This window comes from Leptodactylus fuscus, chromosome 6 (genome assembly GCF_031893055.1).
Source record: "Leptodactylus fuscus isolate aLepFus1 chromosome 6, aLepFus1.hap2, whole genome shotgun sequence".
NCBI classification, from domain to species: domain Eukaryota; kingdom Metazoa; phylum Chordata; class Amphibia; order Anura; family Leptodactylidae; genus Leptodactylus; species Leptodactylus fuscus.
This window is the reverse complement of record NC_134270.1, coordinates 77591207-77612458: the sequence shown is the minus strand read 5'-3', so window position 1 is coordinate 77612458 and position 21252 is coordinate 77591207. Positions and strand designations below refer to the sequence as shown.

Here is a 21252-nt window from a genome sequence, read left to right as displayed (position 1 = left end):
TCCCTCTTTCGGGCCTTGTTGCAGCATATGGCGATCTGTGTCTTCCGCTTTCTGCGCATGACATCACAGAAGAGTACCAGAGCCTAATCACAGGCTTCAGTGGTGACATGGGCCATGCCGACTTTCATGACACTCAATGTGTCACTGCTGAGACGGAATCACAGGCAGTGACCCTGGACATTACAGAAGAGCGCCAGAGTGCCTGGAGGTAGAGGACACAGATCACCACTAGAAGCCCCATGACAGTTGAGGGAAGGTAAATATAAATGTTGTACACCTTCCTTGGGCCTGCACATAATGTCTGTGGCATTACTTTTATGTCTTGGCTGTATTACACAGATGAGACCCGGGACAAGTCGCTAGAGTTGGAAAATACTCCAACTCTGGCAGCTTAAACCCTCAGATACAGTGATCAATAGCGATCACAGCATCCATGTGGTTTAGGAGTAAGGGATCCGAGGGGTTGCCCTGGCAGCCATTAGGTATGTCAAAAGAGGTATGCACTATCCAAAAATAATGTTATTTATCGTGTATGGTGAACTCCATAAAAAAATATACCGCAATGAACAAATTAATGCATTTTGAACAGCTCACTTCCCCAAGAAAATAGCAATAAAAAGTGATCAAAAACTCATAAAAAATGCAGAAAAACAATGATAACACTTTGGTTTTTTTACACATGGACCCCCCCCCCCCCCCCCCCCGAAATTTTAATAACAGCTAATCAAAGCATTATAAATTATCCTTCAAATAGCTAAGTTGACAGAAAATAAAAAAAGTTGTGAATTTTGGAAGGCAGAGAAGGAAAATATGAAAACCTTAAAGAGTTAAGCCCACACCCTTTTCAACTAGTCCCACCCACATGTTGTATGAGGCACACAAGCTGTTACAAAGTGTCTAAAACACATAGAAAATGAGATGTAAAGCTCGTACACCAGTTTTTAGGTGCAAATTATTCCAGAATTATGGTGCATGTTTGTTAGTTTATCTGCCCCCCTGTGTGTACCAGTGTAATAGCAGTGGAGGTTCAACTTATAGCACTGAATGGAAGTTCCTGCAGAGGCTATGTATAATCCAGTATTATGATTTTTATTATTATGTATTAAGTAATGAATATTTATTATTATGTGTCATCCAGCAAGCTATTCTGCCAGATCCTTTACACATAATTTTTCTAAATACAAGGATGGAAACATCACCATCGCAGTGCATACAGTGCAACTGTAGCCAGGGTTACAAGCTGCCCACATCAAGCAGTAATTCAGGATTTATTGGCACCAGCTGTTTGAAGGAGGACATGAAAACTATTTACAGAACTGTCACCAAGTGCAAGCAGACAGGAATAAAGAAGAGACAGGAGATGACAGCGAAAGTTAATGGCATTGGGGGTGATCTGATGGACAGCCGTAACAGCAATATGGCAGAATGAGATTTCCCAGAAACACCAACCTTGTTGTACAGGGCACAGATATGCAGAGCGGTGTTTCCTGAAGCGTTCTGAGCAGCAGGGTCAGCGCCATAAAAGAGAAGATGCTCTAGGTGTTGTGAGTGGCCATGCTGGCAGGCCTGGTCAGGAAAAAATACATCAACATTCATTATAATAAACCTGGAATTTAGAGCACAGCATCCATCATAGCACAATGAGTAAGTAATAAAGTGAATGGGGAAAATCTGTTTAAAGAGCAATCCCCTTTATAAGGAATCATTATAAAAGTCTTTAAGTTATCATCAGAAGATAAGCAGTTAATAGCCCCACTGCAATTCCTACAGGATTTTTCCAGGATTTCCGAAGAGCAAGTCTGATTTAGGACTGTAATTGAAATATTACCGAAATCAACAATCAGCTCAATTAATCATTGTGAACTTGATGACATTGATTATTTAAATTATGTTGCATCCATACCATCCTGTCTCACACTGACACTGGACATGTCACTAACTGTACACCATCCAGTCATTATTGCTGATATGTGAATAACTGAAACCAAAATTCATTGGCATGGAGTGGCATATAAATAGGAGTGTGGAAAAGAAGAAGGGGCGTGTCCTAAAATAATTGCTCATGAATCGTAATCAAGGTAAATAATTCAATGAATCATGATTTTTATTTGGGTCTTCTCAAACTAGAAACAAGTTACAAGCCCTGTGGGAGATACAATTGCATCCATATTTATAGTCACCCAGCTTTCCTGTAAATATACCAGGAAGTTTCAAAGGTATAGAGACACCTGAATAAACCTCTCTGGAGATCAGCACAATCTCTGCCCTCTCCATTTAACACCCGTAGCCATATCTGTGTCTGTAGCAAAGAAAATGACTGTGTCAGGAATAAAGGTTCGTCACACTTAAGAAGATTTGGAATCCTCATCAAATTCTCTATTAGATGTCTCATGCACCCTTCTTTATTTGAAAAAAAAAAAAATGACTTGGTTCCACAATAGTGACTTTTAAAATGGCCACACTGTTGGACTCCACTCCTCACAGATTTGCCCCCTTCCCCTTAGTAACATGCTACACACAGGATGGCATTCTCAACTACTGTCCATTTATTCAGTGTCTCCATACCTTTGGACTACTCTGTATACATGTATAGCTTACAAGAGTACACCTCTGTTCACTCGTAAATAATTACAATTACCCATATCTGTTAGGGTGAGTTCACACATTTCAGTTAAATTGCTCTTTTTGCACCAATTTCCACACAGTTTGACTGTGATCTGGGTTAATCTGAAATATTTGTTCTCTAGGTATCAGGGTCAGATGCTTGTGTGCCCACTGTGAAGTCAACCTAAGGGTGTTGTCTAAGCAGCATTCCCAGTATTCATCCTTGTATGGGGAGATGGCGAGGCCATTTCCCCCTGTCAGGAACGTCCTTCTGCACAGCAGTGCCTATAGTGCTGTACTTTTTAGATTGTGCCCCCTTGTTCCCTCTTGAACCTATTTATACATGTTATATGTTTAAAGGTTTCAGTTGCACCCCCCCTCCCTTCTTTTCCTCAAGGCTATACAGATTAAATTTATGCCTCTCCAGAAATTTTTTGCTCTGCAGGCCCTCCTCCATTTTTGAAGCCCATCTTTGCACCTGTTCATCATATATATGTCTTTTTGTGGATGAGGTCTCCAAAACAAGACATAGTATTCTAGGTGTGGTCTCCGGACATTTTTTTATCCTTCATGTGAGAAATACATTGATGAATATTTGGTTCTTTTCACCTGATGAATTTCTTGCCAGCCATTTTCATCCAATGTGCCAATGTATGCTCTGTTATAAAGCAGTAGCTCGCAGCACCTGGGGTCTCCACCAACCATGGCTGTATGGTATAGAGGAGTAAGACCTCGACGATCTTTGTAATTTGGAGAACCACCAAGATCCAAAAGTGTCTGTAAAATAAAAAATAATAATAACAGAACATAAGATCAAGAGTTAAAAATTGATAAATATTAACAGCTTTTCATTAAACCTGTGATCTCATTTGAGCCACACAGGAACTATTGAAAACTATCTTGCAATATCACATACGAAAAAAAAAAAAATACTAATAGTTTTTCAAGCTAGTCTTTCCCAAGTGAAGAATATGGATGAAAATCCTGACATAATAATATCAAATGCTATGCATAAAGCAACAAATGATGTTTTATGACTAGGTTTCTCTTCATTTTCCACCACCCGAATCGGGAAGGTAATGCGAAAATAAAAGGGCCTAATCGTCAGGGAGTCCTGAGCCACAGAATCCGCTACTGAATCAGCCATGGAATCCGTGTCAAGATTGAGAAGGATGATGATTTTTTTCAGGACAGAATCTTCCATGTATTCAGGGACAAAATCCACTCCTAAATCTGCGGCAGATTCCTTCTGTGAACGTACCCTTAGCCAGAGAAAGAGCTGTTTGAAAATGGCAAATTGTGAGCTATATTACTTATAAAAAATGTATGTAAGATGAAGGCCTTTAAATAGGGTTTTCCTTGAGATAAGATCCTCAGACATGATTAAGATGAAAGATAACATTGCTAGAAACCAATATGTCTAAATCAAAGCAACTAGTAAAGTATAAGGATGCAATATGTGAATTCCCAACTGCTGACACCACATCCCATGGCAATCCGCTCTATGAAGTATTAAAGTGTATGGGGACAATGATGTGGGCATTGAAATTATATATTAATAATATTCTACAGTATCAATGTTAATATAGGAGGATGGGAGGTGATTAAAATATATATAGTATCTGCTTATATATATTGTATATGGTAAATATGCAGCAGTGACTCACAGCTTAAATTATTTATCAATGTACTGGCCCGCTAGCGTCATATTACTTATTGATAGAGGAAAGCTTACACAAGCTGGACAGAACAGCACCTTATAGGAGCAGCATATACAGAATTACAAGAAGAGGCAGAACGTGAAGCTCCTTGGCCCCAATAAGAAATCTATTACAGGCCCCCTCCTCTCATGGATAATTTATAATACTGGTGTCTTTTTATGTGTCAAAAGAGACCACTACTACTGTATCCCGGCACCCTATATAGCCATGCCCATGAACACCAGCAATATTCTACACTGTACGTTATATAAAATTATGTCAAATTTTATGAATATTTACAATAACAATATACAATATATAATTTCCAATAACAATTCACAATTTAACAATTAATTACAATTAAATTTACAATTTAACAGTAACAATTTACAATAACAATTTACAATATTGTGAGATATCAGAAACAGTCATTCAACTTTTTGGACTTGTGTTGTGTGTGTATTCACTGTCCAGCCGATGTGCCTAGTGCCCACCAGAAGAAATTGTTCAGTGGGTTCTTCACTGAAACTGAGCACCCCCCACACACGCAAGATTTTATTGGGGGAGCTGTGAGCAGCCATAGCACACAGGGCTGCCATCAGAAATTTGGGGTCCCATTCTGTCAAAATTTGAGAGCTTCAAGTGAATGGGTTTGAAAACTGACCACTGGGTATCTGTCCCCTGTCTAGTTTCTCGGGGGAGAAGACGGAAACCCGCCATATTGACTAAACCGGACACCGGGCGCAGATGTGAACCTGCCCTAACTGATGTTAATTTGTCTTTTTTTTTTAAATTGATACATTTAATGGCTCAATAAAAAAAAAAAGCAGACACACTAGCATCAGTTACTGTCAGTGTCCGTTTTTTTTATACTGTCCGTTTTTTTGTTTTTTTTTAAATAATGGACAGTAACTGATGGATATTAGTTAATGTCCATTATAAGTCCGTTGCCCATAGACTTTAAAGTTAAAAAAAATAACGGACACTTACCGTCCGTTTTTTCTAACGGACACAAAAGTCCTGCATGTAGGATTTTTTTGTTTGCTGGAAAAAAACAAACTTCTGACGGATTGTGTGTAAACGGATGCAAACAGACACTAATGGACACACGATAAAATCCCATTGAAATGAATGGAAATTTTAACGGATTACTGATAGTTCAGCTAATGTCCCTTCCTAGAATCTTGTAACGGACAATAGCTACGGACACTGTTGACAGTCACCAACGGTAATGTGAATGTCCCCTTGCCTGTACCTTACAAATGGACCGATTTTGCACTTGGAACCTGGATATTTATGTTACAGAGTTCCCACCTTGGCAATGTCAGCCCCATATGTCTGGTCAATAGGTCTCTTAAAAACCTGAAAAGCATGAGATGGTAAGGGACAAAATATTACTATTTTTCTACGGTTAACATACTTGAGGGAAAGCAGTTTGTCCATTTTGTGTCTCCTTCTAGTGAATTTGGAAGGTTTTGCTGTAAAGAGCTGAATTACAAGTTTTCTCTTTTCATCACGTATGAAACAATTGTAAGTTGTCAGTAATACTGAGATATGACAATGAGCTGTAGCTGATAAATTCATCTCTACACAGCATGTGAGAAATTCAGCTCTTCTTCTATATGCACTTAAAAAAGGATATCACTGTGGGTTCCGATAGGCTTAAAGCTCCTCGTAGACACGTGTGCCACAGTGGGGTGTCGTAGCTTTGCTACTATTGACCTCAATATGCTCCACTCTTATTTGCTTCTATGGCAACTAGTTATTGTTTAAGGGAGGGGGCTACAAATCTACGGTATACTTTGTCTTACGCTATTGTCTGTTAATTGAACAGCTTAATCTATATTATAACGTTCCACCAGAAAATAGGAGGGTTTCGTATGACTTAAATGTTACCATGGCAGCAGATCCTCCTCCCCAAAGCTATTAACCCTCTGGTAATGATGAGCAGAATCAGGCTGCAATCCAAGATATAGTGCCAGGAGGGGGTCATGTGATATTGTCAAGAAATGCTGTAACATGTGGATTGCAGAGGGTTTATATAGAAATACAGACAGAGGGAAGAGCCTGTAAAGTGATATCTATATGATTAAAGCACATACTCATATACTATATTCAGCTGTTTGATAAAAAGCAGCTGATATATGTTTTTTTTTTTGTTTTTTTGTTTTTTACAGTATTGTCCATTATTTGTAACATATGCTATTATATTTCTGCAGAAGGTACTTCTGTTCATATATGACTGAATGGGATATGGGTCCTTGAGGTGTTGGGGCCACATTGTGATTTCATTGTCTGCATCCTCTATACTGTATATGCAGCAAATGTGAGTATCCAAAGATATCTGGATGACTTTACTGTAACCTAAAGATCAAAGGGACGTTAGGTCCACACTAGCGTTCGGGTTTCTGTTTTTCGTGTCTGTTTGGTGACCCTAAAAATGAAAACCCTATCCACTTAAAAAATGGGTACCCCATATAGACTATAATAGGGTCTGCTGGGTCTCTGTCTGAAACTGGTGAAGAGAACAGTCCTGCTTACAGAACTTTTCTCTCCACCTATTTTAAGCGGAATGGGGAACAGAGTCTTACTGATTGCTAGTGTGAACCGATCCTGAACTTATTATTTATATTGCATAGTACATGGCATTACACCAGGATCACACTTGTGTCTGGTGTCCGTCTGCTGCCAAACCGTTTATCCTATTAATATTATAAATGTGAAAGTTTGTGAGTTTGTGGGTTTGTGGGTTTGTGTGTTTGGATGTTTGCATGTTTGGATGTTTGTTCCTCAATCATGGAAAAACCGCTCGACTGATTCGGCTGAAATTTTCCACAAACATAGTTAATACACCCGATTAAACAATAGGCTACTTTTCGTCACAATAGCGCACATACGTTTGTGCCAGGACCCCACAAAACCCAAAAACACACCACCATCTCTGCAATCTCACACACTTTGGACCATAGCAAGCCACAAAATTCATATTGTCCTCTACAGCCTCGCCCCTAACCCCACACAATCTCATATACATATACTTTACCACTTTGCCCCTCACCTTAACGATACTCCAGGAGGCTCTCTTTAACGCTCCGGAGCAGCCATGTTTGCCGACCCCCACCGCTCTGACAATCCGCGACACCCCCCACCCATGTCAATACCCCTAGGCGGTCTAAAAAATGCAAAAAAAATATTTTTTTAAAAGTAAAAAAAATATAAAAAAAAAATAAAAAGGATTAAAAATTCAAATCACCCCCTTTTCTCTAGAACACATATAAAAGTACTTAAAAACTGTGAAACACATACATATTAGGTATCCCCACGTCCGAAATCGCCCGCTCTACAAAGCTATACAAATATTTTTCCTGTTCGGTAAACGCTGTAGCGGGAAAAATGGTCAAAAGTGCCAAACCGCTGTTTTTTCACTGTTTTGATTCTGATAAAAATTTGAATAAAAAGTGATCAAAGCAATAACATTTCCCGAAAATGGTAGAACTACAAAGTACACCCAGTCACGCAAAAAAATACGCCCTATACATCCCCGTACACACACGTATAAAAAAGTTACGGCTGTCGGAATATGGCGACTTTTCAAAAAAAAAATTTAAACACAGTTTTGGATTTTTTTTAAGGGGTCAAAATGTAAATAAAACCATATAAATTTGGTATCCCCAGAATCGTAAGGAAACACAGAATACAGGGGACATGTCATTTTGGTTGCACAGTGAACGCCGTAAAACCAAAGCCCGTAAGAAAGTCGCAGAAATGCATTTTTTCTTCAAATCCACCCCATTCTGAATTTTTTCCCTGCTTCCCAGTACATTATATAGAATAAATAATGGTGGCATCATGAAGAAAAATTTGTCCCAGGAAAAATTAAGACCTCATATGGCTCTGGGAGCGGAGAAATAAAAAAGTTATGGGGTTTAGAGGGAGGGGAGTCAAAAACGAAAATCAAAAAATGCCATCGGCGGGAACTTCAAATACTTCTGTCCCAAAGACACTATGTCAAGTTTCTCACAACACCGTATAGCAGCTCAAATACAAATTAACTTCAACACAAAAGTCTCATGTATTGTCTGAATTACAGCAAAAACAAGATACAAAGTTACATTTCATATCCCATACCTTATACACAGTACGAAAACCTTACCCATGCCTGTATATACCCACTTCTACAATCACCACAGACGAAGTCGCGGGTACCAGCTAGTAAAAAAATAATAATAATATGGTCCAAAAAGGATTCCAAATGTTACACAGTGAATGCCTAAATCAGTTTTTTGGACAGATTAGTCAATGGGTGTCCATCTTTGACAAATCAGTTGTTTTCCCCTCTTCTTTATTCTGAGCATGTGCAGAGGGAAAAACAGATACAAAATGAACACAAACATAATGCTATCAGTTGGTAAACCAGTTGTGTCCACCTTCCATCTGACCAATACACTGTTCTAGTCCTAACCAGAGTTCAGCAACTAAAAGCAACTTGCAGAGAGATAAAGAGAGGAAAATGCATACAGGCAGGAACAGGAACAGAGAGGTGGTCTGTAACCTATGATGAAAGAGGAAGCACTAAACAGAATTCTGCACAGGTTACTAACCATCCTAAAGACAGCCCTGTTTGGGTTTATTAATCTGCCCAATTCACAAATTTGCCAGATCATCAAACATAGTTTGTAAATGCATTTGCCACTGATGCGAAATAAGCAAACCCCAAAAGTCTCAAATTTATTCACCCTTTGTAGACAGATCACAGATCAATTGGCCGGTTGTCAAAACTGGAACACATTAAATAAATTTACTGATCTGTATTTCCATGACCTGTGAACAACATGCAGCAATGCTCCAAAGATGTGATATATGGGCAATAAGTAGTTTTATGTGATTGGTCTTTATTGATGTGGAAATGACAGGGAGAGGCAGAGAAATGGATGGAATGCATTATAGTCTAATGATTACTCCTAATACCCCATCTCGCAGTGATCCTCCACTGTATATCAACCATTAAGCTATGGAGGGTTATTCTAGCTATGTCTAAGAGAGATGTGTCTTTTGTGCCTTTCTCTCCACATGTCATTGTGGATTTGCAATGTGATATATGGATTTGTCTCTTCAGAGCGGAAAAAAAATGCATTCAGAAAAAAACAAAAGACAGATCTAGTTATTTTCTTGATTGTAATTTTAAACTCTTTCCTAACCCATTTAGCTTTGTGGGATTGAATACAGTCTTTTCTGATTTGCTTGCACAGACAGACTAAGTAAGACAACATGTTGTACATGTTCAAGATAATAGACAATAAATGATATAAATGTATAGGAAGAGCCAATATTACTTTTTCCAAGTCAGCTACATGTATGCCATTCCACTCCTTGGGGAGCTTAAACAAATTTGATGACATTTGCCCCACAACAACAAATTCACTAGGACTGGCCGACTGTGTAAAGAGGTATTCCCATCTTGGCCAGTCACAGCTGAGAGGAGACTATAGGCTTCATGCCCCAATCACAAGTTTCATCAGCAACCAAATACCATTGTGATACACTGTTTATGTAACTCAGTAACTCAGATAGAGGTAAATTGGAGCTATCAATATAGTGTAACACAATGAGCTACACAGTTTGCATAACTTAGGTGTTACAGAAAAAGAATAGTACACTTGGTTACACAGAGTGTGCATGATGAAGTTGGGAAGAGTAGATGTTGCTATAAAACATACTGTATGGACACCTTTAGTCCAATGATACAGCCCCAGACCCTATAGTACTGTCTATAGGTATAGCTATGAGGGCTACAGAGACAGCAGTGGCATCCAGGCCAGACCTAGTGCCAGACCTAGTGCCTAGTTTGCATCTCAGGAACATACTGCAATAAATAGCATCTAATGTGGAATAAATCTGAAGTGACCTATTCTATGGGCATCACTGCATTTGCAGAAATAAAGTTATGAAATAACCAGTGACAAATGTTTTAGTTTTACCATGAGCGCATTGTAATTTCGAGAGCAGACAGCCTTGTGGAGAGCTGTGGTGCCATCACGGGCACGGAAGTCAATGTGGGCCCCTCCCAGGCAAAGCATCCTGATAACATCCACAGTTCCTTCCATTTGTGCAGCCATGGTCAATGGTGTCTCTATGGTGGAAGACATGGCAGCAATGAATGTCAATGTACATACAGTACGTGCAATACAATACATAGTTTGATAAATACATTCCTTTGTACATTTTGCTATTTCTATATTTCAAAATGTAAAGCCACTAGTAGGATATAAAATAGACAAATTGTAGATGTGTGGGATGTTTTACTGTAACGATAAGTAGTCATCTTAGATACCTTGAAGAACTACACTCACCGGCCACTTTATTAGGTACACCATGCTAGTAACGGGTTGGACCCCCTTTTGCCTTCAGAACTGCCTCAATTCTTCGTGGCATAGATTCAACAAGGTGCTGGAAGCATTCCTCAGAGATTTTGGTCCATATTGACATGATGGCATCACACAGTTGCCGCAGATTTGTCGGCTGCACATCCATGATGCGAATCTCCCGTTCCACCACATCCCAAAGATGCTCTATTGGATTGAGATCTGGTGACTGTGGAGGCCATTGGAGTACAGTGAACTCATTGTCATGTTCAAGAAACCAGTCTGAGATGATTCCAGCTTTATGACATGGCGCATTATCCTGCTGAAAGTAGCCATCAGATGTTGGGTACATTGTGGTCATAAAGGGATGGACATGGTCAGCAACAATACTCAGGTAGGCTTTGGCGTTGCAACGATGCTCAATTGGTACCAAGGGGCCCAAAGAGTGCCAAGAAAATATTCCCCACACCATGACACCACTACCACCAGCCTGAACCGTTGATACAAGGCAGGATGGATCCATGCTTTCATGTTGTTGACGCCAAATTCTGACCCTACCATCCGAATGTCGCAGCAGAAATCGAGACTCATCAGACCAGGCAACGTTTTTCCAATCTTCAATTGTCCAATTTCGATGAGCTTGTGCAAATTGTAGCCTCAGTTTCCTGTTCTTAGCTGAAAGGAGTGGCACCCGGTGTGGTCTTCTGCTGCTGTAGCCCATCTGCCTCAAAGTTCAACGTACTGTGCGTTCAGAGATGCTTTTCTGGCTACCTTGGTTGTAACGGGTGGCTATTTGAGTCACTGTTGCCTTTCTATCAGCTCGAACCAGTCTGGCCATTCTCCTCTGACCTCTGGCATCAACAACGCATTTCCACCCACAGAACTGCCGCTCACTGGATGTTTTTTCTTTTTCGGACCATTCTCTGTAAACCCTAGAGATGGTTGTGCGTGAAAATCCCAGTAGATCAGCAGTTTCTGAAATACTCAGACCAGCCCTTCTGGCACCAACAACCATGCCACGTTCAAAGGCACCCAAATCACCTTTCTTCCCCATACTGATGCTCGGTTTGAACTGCAGGAGATTGTCTTGACCATGTCTACATGCCTAAATGCACTGAGTTGCCGCCATGTGATTGGCTGATTAGAAATTAAGTGTTAACGAGCAGTTGGACAGGTGTACCTAATAAAGTGGCCGGTGAGTGTATATTTGGTCACTCCTCTCCACTTCTTATGCCAGTCATCTCATTGTCAGGCCCCCTTTTTTAACAACTTGGATCTGTCCTTAAGAACTAGATTAAGAATGGGTGTCTTTAAACTAACATATTCAGCTTGTAACAGCCTATGACTGCTATGATGAACCGGTTTAGTACTACTAATACATATTTATATATGGTGAGCCTCAGTCCTTCGTCTGAAGTTCTCTGCAGCACTATCTAAAGAAATGTATGCTTTTTCTACTAATCTTCTCAATAAAGTTTTACTTAAATTAAAATACTCCAAGTGTCAATTTAAAAAGACAGGTAGCCACTTTAAAGGGAAACTAAAGCAGGCCATTGACATTTAGTAGGATAAAATGACAATCTATGTCTAGGCCAGTGAATTCTGGCCTGGACCACCCTTTAGTAAAATAACACCTATAGGAAATGTACCCTTTGGCTTGACTGTCATCATTACTAGCCTGACATTTTATCACAAGTTACAAATGAAAAGTGATAAGGACTGGCTGCACTTCCTGGTATTTGTCATAAAACATAAAAATACCCATATCGCCATAAATAAGCTAAACTTTGATGACTGCTCTATCTTCTGGCTTACTAATGTATGGCCATATGATTTGGTTGGTTTTGTATCAGTTTTAAGCCATCTACTTACCTACCTACACTGCACATTATGCATACTTTCCCAGGAGTAAGATTTTTGCGTACCATCCTCTTAATAACACACCTCATTCTTTAGAAGCCATCCTAGTGATCAGTCAATGACTTCCGTGACCTGGTAAGCAGGTAATGAGATACATACTGCCCATTCAATTGACTGGGTGACTGTGCAATACAAGTGTGTTCCCACCAGTGTGGAAGCTGCTAAGATCCAAAATAGTAGCCACCCTCCCCCTTTATGATCCCCTATTGTCCATTCTACTCCCTGGTGGGCTAGTGTTAAAGGTGTACATGTGAAATAGCTCTTCCAAATGTTACCTCCACTTTCAGAGTCATGATAATTTGGATCCAAGCCTTTGTCCAATAACCTGGCCACTTTTTCAGCTGAGCCATGTTGTACATACTCCAGGAATTTTTTAAGACCAGCCTGAAACAACAAAAATAAGCAAAAATGACAGTCCATTGACATTCTGTATTGTCTTAATGAGTTATTCCAAGGCTTCCTGGAGATTGGAAATCCCTGAAATATGTTTCACCCCTGAAGAACTTCAACTTCTTTTCCAATCAAAGAAGCGGCATAAACCTTTCCTGACACAATATTTGTGACAGGGGCACAGCTAGAGAGGATACAAAGATAAGTCGTACCCAGGCTCCTTGCCACATAAGACATACCTGTTTGCACATTTTGCATTGGGGCCCAGGAGCTTCAAGTTACTGTAAATCTTTGATTCTGAATGAGACATGTTATCAGTGTGACAAGCCTTAATTTGACCATTATGCCAAGCATTTTTGAGCAGATTGAGATGAGCTTGTCGTCTCAAATATATAGTGACCAGTATTTTTAGAAGTGCAGTACCTACAGAATATCTTATGTAACTTACTGTAAATCATTACCCACAAACCATTATCAGACTGGGGTTACTCGAGTTTAGCAAATAAACAGATTCAAGGGACCACCCTCCAACAACCTAGAATAAAATATAGGGAATAGAGCATAGTAGCCTTCAAATCTGAGTGCCTTCTGCTGGACTATTATTGTATTAGAGTCTGGGAACTCTCATGGGCCAGTATGAGACTGCACCAAACTATTAAACCCAGCTTTACATTGCAGACCACAACTGCCTTAATTGTCTTATGACTTATTTCACACATGGACTTTTGCATATTAGTTAAATTTGTCGATGACAGCAGGATCCCAACATCATCCGTGATTGGAATGTGATTGATATACAGTATCATGGCCATGGCAGATCTACTAATAGATCTGTGCTAGACCACAACGCTAACATAAAGCAGTGCTCTGCTCTGGCAATCTGCATCTCGCTTACTATATTAAGAAGAAATACATGTATGTGGTTATAAAGCAACCCTTATCCTTCCCATCACATAAATCATATAGATTTTATTATCTTTGCAGCTGTTGGCACCTTTATAAACAATCCTCACTATTTCCAGCTTGATCCGGTGATATTTTATTTGTTTTTTGCACTATACAAGTGGGAATAAATGGCTCAGGTGCCCAGGAAAATTTCACAGTGTCATCTTTTAATTGAAAGCATGCAAAATAATGACTGTACTTGCAGTAGCTGAAGAACTCGTCTCTGCTAGTATGCAAATAAGGTTTACCAATGTGACCACAATATGCATTTATATTTCTTTATATAGGTACAGTATGTATACAGCCTTTGCAATGTATTATGCAGTACGATTCTATTCAGCTTTCAGAGACCATGAATAAACCTCTGTTGTCTTCTCCCTCCTGTATGTTAGATACTTGTGCTCATGGCCATTTCTCTGCAGTAAAATCTAGGCGGTAGCTATAGTAAATTGCAGCTTTAGCATCTATGGTTTATCACTTTTCTCTCTGTGGCAACTCCTGCTAGGTTTTGTTCTGAAGTCAATGCCATTCCTGATCTATGGGAGTTTGGGAATGAAAATCTAGAAAAAGCAGGGGGTTGTATAGAAAACCGACAAAATACTCACCTTGGTGTGAAGTTTCGCCAATTGCTTTTCATCAAGGTTAGTCTGTTTGTAAACTCTTGTCTTATAGCGGAACTAAAAAATATCAACAATAACAGACAGATGAGATGGCCGCCATGAATATACTTATACATCATTTTATGACCCTCGGTTAATTCATATACTAAGTATATAGAATGGAAGCTTCAACTGAAAATTTGATGTGATTACATTGCTTCTTAGACTGCAGTATTTGTGACTGTTTAATCCTCTTAAATCATATAACACCACTCCACTGTTTATATACTAATATATTCTAATATAATCCACATCAGGTGGACAGTCCCTTTAAGGGTTAAATGGAATTTCATTGGTTTAAACAGAGTGAGGCAATGCTCAGACATGTCGAAATTCTCATAGACAAATCTGATGTGAGGTTTCCAAAGAATCCAAGGCCAGATTTTTTCTGCTGACGTGGCAGTGAATCTGCACATACATTAGATCAATTGTCATTCAATGAAGCTAGCCTGATCTTTTCTGCATGGAATCTAAGGCAATCACCTGGAATATTATCTGGATTTCTGAATCTGATACATGAATTATTTTTGCTGCGTATGAAAAAATAGGTATAAATTACCAAATTAACATATATTTCACTGCAGAATGTCAGTGGATGAAGGCTAAGGTTCCACGTTGCAGAAACACAGTGTTTTTTGTTGGATTTAACAGTAGGGAAATGTATAAGAGCTTCTTTTATCTTTTCCATTCCTTTTCAAGTCACTCTTGACTTTGGCTCAAACACTCACAGCAAAATCTGCAACAAAAAATGCTGCATTTCCGCAAAGTTGGGCCTTATTCTAAGTTAGGATTTAGGTGTAGAATGGGCTCCTAAACCAAGACAGAAACCTGACTATGTGATTATGGCCCTACTGTGTGGAAACAAAAGAAGTCAAAGCAAAAATACCAGGTACCTCCACTTGTAATAAGATAACAGAGCTCTGCGCCTGCAGCATTATATCCATTGCTGATCACTAACAAGGTAACTGTAGAAAAGTGTCCATTCATAAAAGAAGAATAACACCAATTACAATTTCCAACACATGAAATATTTTTTAGCAGTACATTCCTTAATTGAGATTATTACATCTATTCATCTCTCCTGACATCTAATAAACTTTATTAGCTCTTAAAAGCAGTGCTTCAATGTCAAACAATTGCAATGCTTACCTCCAAATATGGAACACCTTTCTCAAAGGACTGTGGATATTCTCGTAGTAGTCGCTCTTCATCCAAGAACTTGGCATCCCTTCCATTGGTTGCTGGTTGGAAGAGGCCATAGTTGAGTACGTCCTTCAGACTTTCATTCAGGGTGCACAGTATCTGCTGCTTTGCAACCCAGATGGTGGCATCTGGATTAAATCGGAGGCATTTCTGTTAAAAGAAATAAATATATATAACACATGCTAAAATAATAATACATTATTATAAGGTCTACACTGTGCACAAACAACATAGCAGTTGGAGAACTGGGATGCAATTTAGGTCTCCCTCAAAAGGAAGAAAACAGTTTTTTTAGTGTCACGTATAGGTAGCTAACCAGTGGCTAACTACCACCATAGCAGCAGAGGCAGCTGCCACAGGGCCCGGGACATCAGGGGCCTGGTGACAGCTGCTACCGCTGCTATCATTATTCTCTGAGGTCTTTTCGGACCCCCGAGTATAATGATCGGGGCCCCCTGTTGGTGGAATACTTTCCACCAACAGGGGGCCCCGAAGCTGCAGCAACGGCTGACACACAGGAGCTGCAGGTCTGGCTCCTCTCAGCGCTTCAGGACGCTCCCCCTCTCTCCCCCCCCCTCCCCATCCCTTTCTCTGCCTGTCCTCTGCCCACCAATGAGATGGCTGAGGAGAGCCCAGGAGGCGGGGCTTATCCCTGCCGAGTTCCTGCCGTCCTGCAAAAGAAGAAGAAGCTGCTCTAGGAAAATGAAACTAAAGATACACAGGTACGTACTGGGGTTACTATACTTATTAATGTCAGGCATTTGGGGTGATTACTTTTGTTTTAGTAACTCCATGTGCCTCACATTAATAGCAGTTAACCCTATCATGTCCCTCACATTAACCCCTGTGTGCCTCACCATAAGAGTTACTGATATGTGAGACATATGGGGGTAATAGTAATGAAGACACTTTATTATTACCTCCATGTCTCTCACATATCAGTAACTCTTATGGTGAGGTACACAAGGGTTAATGTGAGGGACATGATGGGGTTAACTGCTATTAATATGAGGCACATGGAGTTACTAAATTGTAATGTACATGACCAGATTTTTTATCCACAATTGTCCTGGTATAGCGGTCAGCGGGTGACGTGACAGTATTTAGTCCTGTAGGGGCCACTAAGGGACATAATACTGTGTGCAGGGGCCACTATAGGACATAATACTGTGTGCAGGGGCCACTATGGGACATAATACTGTGTGCAGGGGCCACTATGGGACATAATACTGTGTGCAGGGGCCACTATTGGGTATAATACGCTGTGCAGGAGCCTCTAAGGGACATAATACTGTGTGCAGAGGTCACTATGGGGTATAATACTGTGTGCAGGGGCCACTATGGGGCATAACACTGTGTGCAGGGGCCACTAAGGGACATAATACTGTGTGCAAGGGCCACTATGGGACATAATACTGTGTGCAGGGGCCACTATGGGGGATAATACTGTGTGCAGGGGTCACTATGGGACATAATACTGTGTGCAGGGGTCACTATGGGACATAATACTGTGTGCAGGGGTCACTATGGGACATAATACTGTGTGCAGGGGCCACTATGGGGCATAATACTGTGTGCAGGGGCCTCTAAGGGACATAATACTTTGTGCAGGGGCTACTATGGGACATAATACTGTGTGCAGGAGCCACTATGGGGGATAATACTGTGTGCAGGGGCCTCTAAGGGACATAATACTGTGCGCAAGGGCCACTATGGGGCATACTGTGTGCAGGGTCCACTATTGGTCATAATAGAGCGCGCAGGAATGCGTGGGAGGGACTTGGTCGAGATCTTCGGTGTCAGAGGGGCCCCATGTCAAAAGTTCGCCACGGGGCCCCGCCATTCCTAGTTACGCCACTGTAGCCAACCCTGTATGTCAATGTCATCACTTGGATTCAGAGACCAAGAACAGTTGATACAATAAACATGTGACATTAATAGTATTAATTACATTCAATTAGTAGTGCACACCTCATGAATGTTTGCTAGGAATAAAGCAGGTGTACTTATGGTTTCCCTGTCGTCAAACAGCAGCACAAGTGGGGTATTCTGCCCCTGTGTGCTGGTAGGACAGATGGAATTTTTAATTCATTAACCAGCCACAACCTGGCACAAGGACCTCCCATCTGCGTGTTTTTTTCTGTCCTGTGATGGTGGGACAGGTGGAGGAGGCCTGTGTGGTCTCCTGTATGGTTTGGAAGAAGGTGTTTGCCCCTCACCTTTGTAAGGCATTAACACCTAAACTCCCAGGCGTCTGTCACAACAGCTTTTGGGCGGTCAATCCTGACCTCTATGGGCCATGGAAACCCTTCCTGAGTGGGGGGATTACTTGCTACCTCCCCACTTGTGCTGCTGTTTGACGACAGGGAAGCTTAGATCATAAAGGATAATCTGTTTTCCCTTAGTCATAACAGCAGCACAAGGCTCCCTCCCTATTACTTTTTGTAAATTATTGTTATGTGTGTTGTATAGATTATGTACTCTTTTATTAACACGCAGGTGGGAGTTCCTTGTGCCCTCTTAGGGCTAGTTCACACGGGGACATGGACGCTGATTTTGACAGCAGATTTTGCGGCCAAATCAGCGTCCATACAATGTCCACACTATGTGAACTGCTCCCACCGCGACCATCGCGGTCGCGGCTTTCACCTCCGCTGTCGGCTCACATGAATGAGCCGACATGGAGGGCGCTGCGGCTGGGCGGAAGCCGCGGCTCATCGCGAGCGGCTTCCGCCCAAAAGATAGGTCATGTCGCTTCTTTTTCTGCTAGCAAGCTAGCAGAAAAAAAAAGCGAGCAGTTCACATAGGGATACATTGTATGGATGCTGATTTGGCCGCGAAATCCGCTGTCAAAATCAGCGTCCATGTCCCCGTGTGAACTAGCCCTTATAGGGCCAGGTTGTGCTGGTTAATGAATTAAAAATCCCATCTGTCCTACCAGCACACAGGGGCAGAATACCCCACTTGTGCTGCTGTTATGACTAAGGGAAAACAGATTATCTTTTATAATCTAAGCTTCTGTATGGTATCCAAGCAATATTTATCCCTGGTGTACAGTTCTGTATAATTCTGATATAACCAACTCATAGTACCATTAATAGAACAAGAAAGTAATGGATTGTACTAAGGGGTTTTCCAGTTACTATTTTAAAAAAATAATCTTGAGTTTCTGGACTAGTTCTGAATCATTTGGTCATGTCATTGGAACAAGCACCTGGCATCCTAGCCATTCCGCCTCCTCCATCTTGTCCATGTTTAGTGGTATTACATGTACTATGTTCATGGCAGACTAAATCATTGTAATGGTGAAAACAGCCAACCTAGTACATGGAATTTCTGAGCCTGTTGTCTGTTCTTTATGAATGGCCAAACGACTGGACCAATCTGCTCCAAATTTGGCAAACATTTTAGACCTGGTTTCAGCTATCTAGGACCTACCATTCTTGACCTATTCATAATTGCAAATACAGCACCACTGGATTCCACGTGAAGGATTATCCTCCATGCAACATCATATAATTAGTATGGTTGAAAAAAAGACATATGTCCATCAAGTTGAACCAGGAAATAGGGAAAGGCATGACATTATATACATTTCCATAAGCATCAATACTATTTTTCTCTAAAAAGGAATCTAAGCTCTTTTTGAAGCTGTGACTGCTGTGACCGACTCCTAGGGTAGGCTATTCCACAGCTTAATCCATATTAACTAATAGAACCTCACAGGTTTTTCATTCTTAATAGCCCCTTTAGCATACACCATTGTCAGAGCATTGCATGACTCATTCACTGTTGTTCTCTGTTATCAGTCATTATCATTCAGAGGTTACCATGCCAAAAAATATCATATGGAGGATACAGAAACACTGGACTGCAAATACAGGACATGATGCTGCCAAAAACATCTCTGAAACAGGAAAAAGAGAAACCTAAGCACAATAAATAAGATATATAAATATATATATAAATAAAAACTATTGCATACTGTTTGTGACTAATATCCTATCTGCAATAACCCAAACAGTTTGTCCTATACCGTACGCCAGCGCAGAGTATATGAAGATTGATGTTAATTACCCCGGTGTTCGTAAAACTCCCCCACAGACATCTATTAGAGGTACACTAAGCAGATTTTAGGGCAACCAGCATCATATTCAATGGAACAGATTTATTATGCCTTTTGAATGCCAGGGTTTTGATCCAATAATTTCCTAAAAAGTAGAAAAACTAGAAATCTAGTGTTAACTGATGCTGGAAATCTATGGCAGCTATGAGCTGGTGTAACTTTTCTTCCAGATGCACAGCCCGGAGGAGGGTATGCCTCATTTATGAGGAGGCCTGCTCCGCGTCTTTTATGAGGTGGTTATGAAGACTGGTATTGACAATGCCGGTCTTCATAAATCTCCACTTTATCTTAGATAATAATTACATACTATAATTCATGTATTCATTTTCTTTTCCAAATCTTTGGAAAAGGTCATGTGATACTAGGATTATCTTATTATTATTATTATTATTATTATTATTATTATTTTGTTGGTGTTGTTGTTGCACAGGCACCTGCATAGAGATTTTTCTATCATCGTTTCTAAGAAGATAACAGCTTGTACTGCCTGGATACTGTTTCCATGGAAATCTTAAGATCACCAAAGAATTTTGCTATGAGTTTAAAGAACGTCCCGAAGGTCTTGCTAACAGAGGCATATTGATGCGCTATTCTGGGAGATCAGTGAAAATTCTGCTAAACAAAACCACAGTTTACCTTAATCTTGTTTATTCGTGGTCATGTCATTGAAAATCAGTTGAGACCACGGCTACAAGTCAGAGGTCCCCTAAAATTGGTCCCCGCAAACCCTGGATCCGCCACTGGATCATAGGAAGTTCCTGCATTCATAACTGTATCCATTGACAACAGATCAAGACTATCACCACTAAGATCGCTAAAGAAACTTTTTCAGATTCTGCAAAATTTAAAGTTATTTATATTTGTAAAAATGTTTAGAAATCTATGTATGGTTATGTTCATAGTAAAACTTCTTCTAGTTTAGCAGACTGATTTTCTTACCCAATGTTAAGGGTTACATATGGACTGACTTCCTTTTGACTCCTTTGTGAAATACGTAAATGACATACTGTGTCGTGAATACTGCACAATAAAGCTTTTTTGGGGGGAATTGATTGGGAGTATCACTTTTTTTGTGGAGTTCAATCCACAAAATATTATTTTTAAGATTTAAAATAAATAAATAAATAAACCAGTCCAGGGTTGGGTTGGTAGTCATAGGATTGGTAGCTATAGGGGAGTAAAGGTAGCAACTTCATTAAGACACAAGGCAGACAATGTGACACAAAACAGATTCTGTAGGGAGGGAATTTGAACACGGGAGAGAGTGGAGAAGGGAAGGGTACACAGACTGAAAGCTAGTGAATCATGGAATATGTAGTCTATCCACAGATTTATTGCATGGA

The 21252-nt window shown here is 40.3% G+C and overlaps 1 protein-coding gene across 1 annotated transcript in view; it reads right to left on the bottom strand.

Annotated features, from left to right (window-relative positions):
- The window catches only part of SHANK1 (SH3 and multiple ankyrin repeat domains 1), a 469770-nt gene that overhangs the window by 209958 nt on the left and 238560 nt on the right, over positions 1–21252 (bottom strand). Inside the window, exons 3-8 of the mRNA XM_075280273.1 lie at positions 15730–15933; positions 14527–14598; positions 12862–12970; positions 10283–10434; positions 3214–3381; positions 1450–1566 (exon numbers count right to left, since the gene is read on the bottom strand). Of these exons, the coding sequence (XP_075136374.1) occupies positions 1450–1566; positions 3214–3381; positions 10283–10434; positions 12862–12970; positions 14527–14598; positions 15730–15933 (822 nt within the window). The remainder of the gene's footprint in view (positions 1–1449; positions 1567–3213; positions 3382–10282; positions 10435–12861; positions 12971–14526; positions 14599–15729; positions 15934–21252) is intronic.